Below are 7,339 nucleotides of genomic sequence, written 5' to 3' on the forward strand. Positions count from 1 at the left end.
TAAAATCATGGAGAACACATCACTCGTATTCTAATGTGTAGCTGTTCGCAAGTGCTCCCAGCTGGTGAGCAGAGTTTGGCAACCGGGACCATCCCAAGTCCTACATGCTTGGTTAGCCTGGGCTCTGCCGGCCAGCCAGAATTCCAGCCCTACAGGTCTAGTAAGTAATGGCCAGTGAGGTTGGTGCCCTAAGGGTCAGGATTGCACTTCAAAAACTACCAGTGACTTACTCTCCTTTGATGTTAGCAAACATTCATTCCCATGGAGTATGTACTTAACTTCTTTCACATCCCCAGAAAGACATTCTGAAATAAAAGTGTGATTTTCATTCCTCCTTGAGACAGAGGCAGCATCATTGCAGAAGTCTTTCTTGTGTGGAGATGCTTGGGTATTAATCATAAACCATAAATAATCCAAATGTAATTTTGCATAAGCACATAAATTTCAAATAAAAATAGCAAAGCGCAATTTTGGGGCTTCGATTTAGTTGCTTTGACTCTAGATGTCCAACCTACAAGATTGATTTGTTTTTGAAATACCCCTTTAAAATACTCATAGTAACTTACTGCATGTCATTTTCAGTTTTGAGTGTAAAAGGCTCAGACTGTGTGTTAACAAGGTCAAAAATATTTGTAGGAATAAGTGCTACAAAGGATGTGGAATATTTTAATGTACACATGAGCATACACACATGCACAAAGAAACACAAGTAAATAAAAATGGGACATGTTTATATCTTAACCCAAATAACTGACAAGAAAGTGCACATAAAACAGACTTGAAAACTGTTTAAGTTACAGGTTAGACACAAATCCAAGACGCACTTTACTTTTAAAGGCATCCCCAGTGAAGATGGTGAAAGCACACTCATCACCAAGGTCACCTCACCAAGGTCTAAGGCACACGTCTGCAGTGTGCAAAGAGCCGTAGAAAGCCTACACCAGACATCACAGAAACTTACTGTCACGAAAAACTGCAAGCTGTGACTTAAGCTTTTCTTTAATCAGTAAGATAACCAGCTAAAAGGGCTCAGGAGCTAAATCCGTAGGGAGGAGAGACAGAGGAAAGAAAAAAGCTCAGAATATGTACTTTGTAATACTGTAGGCTTCATTTCCCACATAGTGGTTTCAAGAAGCTTGTACATTGTTTTCACAAGGCTATTTCTTCAGAATAATCTGAAAACTTCTACAAAAGTGCCTCAGCTAGAGATCAAGTACATCCAAAATCTTAAATCCTAGAATTCCAATAACCATAGAGATTTTCAGATCACAAAATTCCTGACCATAGGATGCTTAGGAAAATTATTAATAACTGACAAAAGTCTTAATTTTCTAACAAATTAAAATAAATAGGAATTAATTGAAAATATACATCAGTTGTCAATCACCTTTGGTTCTGACATTTACCAAATGGACTTCTGAATGTATTGATATTGAAAATATAATAGGTGATATTAAAATACTGCCTATCACACATATATTCACAATTAATAAATTTAATAAATTTAAAATTTTCCCAAACTTTTCTCATCTGAAATAAACTATCTACATTAAGTTTAGATGCAATTTGTTGTGAATAAAATCAAATAAACAAAAATAAAAATATCTATTTTTATTTTAAACATTGCCATTAATAAATTCTCAACTGGTAGTTCTTGGTTGAGAAATCACCAATTTGTTTCTTTAATTTTTGTCACAGTTTAAATACAACACACTATTTAACAGCTGACTGCAAATACTTTGAATGGCATTTTAATTAACTCTTATCCAGAAACACAAATTTTGGGCCATGCAGGTGGAAGAGATTTAAATTGCCCTACTGTGGGATCTCTTAATGAATGTGACTCTTTGAGAATAGAATGGAATAGAAATGATTTTATACAATCAAAGATTATTTACAGGGCAGAATATTTGAGAAGAGAGTTGATGAATTATGCCATCCCTCCACCCAAAATTAAATTTTGAATGTCTTCAGTTTAATAACACTGTACAAAAATGTATAACTCATTGTCACGTATTATAAAATCCATGTAGTGATATTATTTCTAAATGACTGGGTCCAAACAATTAAATGTTTTACTGAAAATATACTTAATCACCAGAATGAAAGCTTCAATACACCTCTAGTCTTAAGTATCTATTTACTCAAGAAGAGCTTCAATAAATATTTATTAAATGGAATGGATGAATACAAATGAAATTTATGGGCCACAGTTGTTTCACTAATGCTTTGAATATGAATCCATTCCTTCAAATCACCACACAAAGAGACTACGGAATATTCTGTGTTTAATAATCCTGTCGGATTTCCTTTTATCATTCTCACCAAATCACTCTAGCATCCATATTCTTCAGTTGAGGAAGAGACAAAGCAAAAAAGAAGGAAAAGGAAGATAAAGCTAGAATCCTGATTTAGATTCTCTTTCAAGAGTTCATCTGCCCCACTACATCCCAACTTACAGTAAAATGAAATTAGCGTATTAACCTGAAAGGAAAAGAAAAAGGAAAATGACGACACTCATTGAGTGAATCCAGTCATATCCAAGGCAGCTGTAGTGGCTCTGGATGGTGACACTGATTCCTGCTGGGAGAGGAGACAATCGCAAGTACTTGAGAGTGAAGGTAAAATGGGTCACTGGATTGGGTATATTGTAAAATTGCTTTAGAAAGGAATTTCGATGAAAAAACTTTAGCACCAGAGTTCTTTCTCTTCCTGCTTCTTCAAACACCTTTCTTTTTCCTTCAGAAACTCCATAAATTGTGGGGCTCTTTAGGAACATGGAGGAATATAACGAACGGGCAAGTACTGGGTGTGTGAGGAAAGTAGAAATACAGCTCATGTGGAAATTTTTATCTCACTAAATAAATTTCCAGTCATTTATTATAGTTATGAAGAAGACTTTGAAATTGTCTGTCCTGTCTTTGCAAAACGAACTGCATTCCAAGTGCCCTCCAAGCAAAACCTCTCGTGACATACAGGCAGAAAGCAGATAGAATAACACGAAAAAAATTAATGAAGCTGAAAAATGAGACATGATTTGAAGTATGTGTATGTATGGAAAATGGCAGCTATACTGACGGGCATGAAGAGAATGTAAAATGGGAAACCCAGAAGGAAACGAATAGAAAAAACACAAGCACAGATTTTGTTGGTGCAAGACAACTCCAGGCACTTTGCTAGTATCTTTGGGTCTCAGGGCATGGGTATGTTAGGCTCACTCTCTGAATGCTACTACATTTATGTAAGTATATTGCAACATTCACACACTGAGAGTACCATACTCTGTCTGTGAGTTATTGTTTTAAAATAGAAATAAAGTACAATTTACCAATTAGTGCCCAGTAGCATTTCCTGTGTCATGGTTTAGCCAATAGTGACACATTATAAAACCTTTTAAATTTCTGGATATAACTTTTGCAAACCATTTAAGGTAGCTCAAAATTTTCATTCGTGATATCATAATGGTTCACTTATACTTACCCTTCCTTCACTTTGGTGATTTAAAATAAACCAATTTTAAGTATCAGATCTCTTTTGCATTTAAAGAGTATTTATATTCTTGCTCTTTCTTTTAATAAGCTCCTTGGGCATTCTTTCCTATAAAACTGTGACACCTGGCCCATACACTCACCCAAGCTGATTACTAACAATCCACACATTAATAATTAAATTTGATAAGAGTCACATGTGGCTAATTCAATCAGAACACATATTTAATTTCACTTAAATTAAAAGAGAATATGTAACTGTCTGAATTATTCTTCCTTTACATGACAGTCTAGCCGGCTCACAAAAACCAATAATTATAAATTCCAGCCAGCAGAAAACAGGTTTAAATATTGAGAAATAGATATTCTGAGCTAGCCTTGATACTCGAGTTATTGGTTTGCATTTCCCTGACAATGTACAAGAAGAATCGGGTGAGATAGAGAAGACAGACATGGATTACATTGCATGGTGCTGCATTTTACTGTCCCTTGAAAGCATCATACTGAACATAATCCTGTAAGGTTACTATATTGTTAAGTCTTCATTTGCTTGAGGATAAAAATACTTCTAGTGTTTCCAGATTTGAAAGTTAAGACAACTGTGTTTTAAGCAGATGGATTCATGTATTAAGCATCAAATACATTGAAATCCACAAAATTAAAAAACTGAGTATGACTTTGACAAACTAAAATGTTTTACCCATGTTAGAATACCTGAAATAGGATTGGAAAAATACTAAAATCATCAGTTCTGTAAGAACAAATGTAACTTAATCAAAACAGTAAGGGTTGTAGTTTCTCATTAATATCCTTTTGGTAAAACAAGTCATAGGATTTTTAAAGTAAGCTACCTTTCTGCTCTTTAATTTGACTATACAGCAAATGGACTGACCACACATGATAAGATAGTAGATGATCAAGATCGTGAAGCCTGGATTTTGCCAGTAGAGTGTATCTGTAGAATAAGAAGATAATTAATAGTCATATTTTCACATGTGCCCAAGTATTTAATGACTGCAGGTATGGAATACCAGTATTATTAATCATTTCAGCATATAAAACATAGATTTCTATATTGTCTGTGCTCCTCTGTGCTAAGCTGAATAAATACTCTCGCTGGAAACAGATTTGTTGGGGAATAACGCTAAACGCATTTTTTTTTTTTTTGGTTTATCACTTATTTGTTTGAAGTATTTTTAAATAATAAAAAAGATCTTTGTCTTTTGTAAGAACATGTTTTATGTATGACTGAAGTTTTTACAACACTCCAAAAAGCCATCTGATGTTAGATTTAAAAATAAAATCCAAAGCATTTTCTGACATAGTACACATGAAAAATTGGAAATGCCAATATCTTCAGTAGAAGTAGTAGAAAGTGTATGTCTCCTTGGCGCTGGACACCCACTCAACACAGCAAAAAATAAGGTACTATACTGTAAACAAAAGAGTACAGTAAAGGACAGTTGTAAATTTACATAAGAATAGTTCATAAACATTTTGGTCTTTCCATAACAGTTTTATATAAAATGAATAAAAAACCTTTAGACGGCTGTCATCATTCTTGTTTGAGCACTGTTCACTTATATGCACAGACATGTTTATATAGCAATACACTGATGCACCAGTACAGGGATATTAAACTATGATTACTGTTGTAACTGAGATGTGCATTATCCAATCAACATTATCCATAGTGGAAATACTCTTACATTATGTATTCTTGTCATGTTGTATCTATAAAAACATGAAAATATAACTTTACATTATTTCAATTATTTACATTATTTCAAGCTTGACAGAGAAAATTGGTAAGCTCAATTTTTGGAAGAGGAGGCCCAGAGGTACAACAAATACCATTGATTGTGTATTTTTTTTCACTTTTAAAAACTCATTTTAAGTATAATATGGAAAAATTAGTCTGCAATTTGGTCATCCTAGCATTTATTATTAAAAATTTTAATGTACCTCCCACAGTCCTGATGTGGAGAAATGCTCTAAACTTCTCTTGTACTTTGTGCAGGAATTTGTGACCTGGTCAGTAAAATCTAGGAAGAATATTATGATACCATGTGCCACCATGCTAGATGCAAGTGGTTACCATAAATCCTACAGTTTTCCTTCCCTTCTGTGAGATGTGATAAATAAAAATGTTTTAAAAGCACTTGATACCAAGAGCCACACAAAGGCTGACTTGTAGAAATGACTAGACTAGTGCAAATATTTAAAGTAACCTTTGGGCATAGATAATTGCTTATGACACTAAATTAATTTGATTTGGAGGCTTTCAATGGAAATCAAAGGCATTTTATGGAGGGAAAGATAGATCCTTTAAATTTATTAACTAGAGAAATATAAGTTCTTTAGTCAAAAGTTATGCAAGTGTGATATTTTATCCATATTGGGCATATTAAAATAGTAATTCCACCTGAAGAATAAATATAAAAATAATATATATTAGGATTGTTTCCATTGGTGAGAAGGGACAAAATTATATTGTATGTGATTCAAATTGCTTAAAATATTCAGCATACAAGGGGTATATGGCAGCTTTTATAATTTTAAAACTAAAAGCCTCTATTTTGTTTATGAAATTTGATCAATGGGCAAATATGTAAAAATCTACTTTCAAGGCATTTCTGATTTTATTTATGACTAATACTGCTCTTCTGCAAGCTCAATCACTTTAAAACAAACCTCACATATTTTTTCTTATTATTAACTTTTAAAATCTATTAGCATTTATCTACATAGAGTAAATGCTTTTGTATTAGCAAATATTTAGTTATATATGTATGTATATATAGTAAGACGGATCAAAAACAGACTCATATATTATTTGGGATCAAGTTCATACTTGGAAAAAATCACCTGGCCTTCTTCAAAGGGGAAATTTTGGGGGAGAACCTAGTAACTTAGTAATGTCTTTAAATTGACTTGATTTATGACCAAACTGTAGCTAAGCAAAATTAATTGGACCACTTATAAATAAAACAATAGAAAAGTGTTTATTTCAAATGTCAAGCATTGCCAAGTAATTTAATATTAACACCAAATGTTAAAGAATAGGATACATTAAAGTTTTAATAACAATATTAAATTACAAGATTGGAATCTTCTCTTTGTGTTCTTCCCTTAGCATTTACATATTTGGCTTTGAAAAATACAGAACTGACGCCTACAGCCTTTCTACATCCATCACTTCACTTCCCCCTCGGTTTGCTTGCTTTTTGTCTTTTCCAACCAATATGGAAGCAAATTTATTTAAAAGCCAGTTTGTTTGTGAAAATACCTAAAAATATTTTTTTTTAATTTTAAATGTTTTTTTTTCTTTTTCTTATAAAACACGTCACATCTTGATGCGGTTGATGTCAAGTGTGCTTAGTCATTATGAATCAAGAGACTAACAACAGAGGCTGCAGAAACAGGTTTGCTGTCTGTACAAAGACGTCAGTTACGTCAGAGGACCTTCACGTGAGCTGTGCATGTCTGCCTCACTTCGACTGTAAAGCGAGTAGAAAAGGACGCCGTGTTTGGCATTAACCATTCCTTACAATTCCAGATGAACTCCGCATATTTAAGAACTCTTGGCTGAAAGAAAAGTCTTCAAGATACGGGATGCCTCTCATCACTTTGACAATAAACACACAAGAAAACCATTGTGTAAGGCACTCAAAAGGTTCTTATCAATCACGAGAGATCAGTCACACTGACATTCATTCCCATGCCAGGACTCACGTAAGGGGCAGCATGCACTGCTTTTGGAAAAGCTGGAGTCAAAACAGGTCCATTTCCTCCAGTACTTCCTGAAATTGACAGTCTTGCCTCCTTCCTCATGGCGTCGCTCAAGGTCA

At 33.8% G+C, this 7,339-nt stretch overlaps 1 protein-coding gene across 4 annotated transcripts in view; it reads right to left on the minus strand.

The window, feature by feature from the left end:
* Positions 1–4,703: 4,703 nt before the first annotated feature.
* Gria2 (glutamate ionotropic receptor AMPA type subunit 2) overlaps positions 4,704–7,339 on the minus strand; it is a 132,421-nt gene continuing 129,785 nt past the window's right edge. For all 4 annotated transcript variants that reach the window (XM_005006795.4, XM_003476981.5, XM_003476982.5 and 1 more), the window contains one exon: positions 4,704–7,339. This exon is cut by the window's right edge and continues 1 nt beyond it. In XM_005006795.4, coding sequence (XP_005006852.1) covers positions 7,176–7,339 — 164 coding nt within the window. In that variant the 3' untranslated portion in view covers positions 4,704–7,175.

The sequence above is a fragment of the Cavia porcellus genome, unplaced genomic scaffold, assembly GCF_034190915.1.
Source record: "Cavia porcellus strain 051 isolate PalLab524CR breed Dunkin Hartley unplaced genomic scaffold, mCavPor4.1 scaffold_14, whole genome shotgun sequence".
NCBI lineage: Eukaryota > Metazoa > Chordata > Mammalia > Rodentia > Caviidae > Cavia > Cavia porcellus.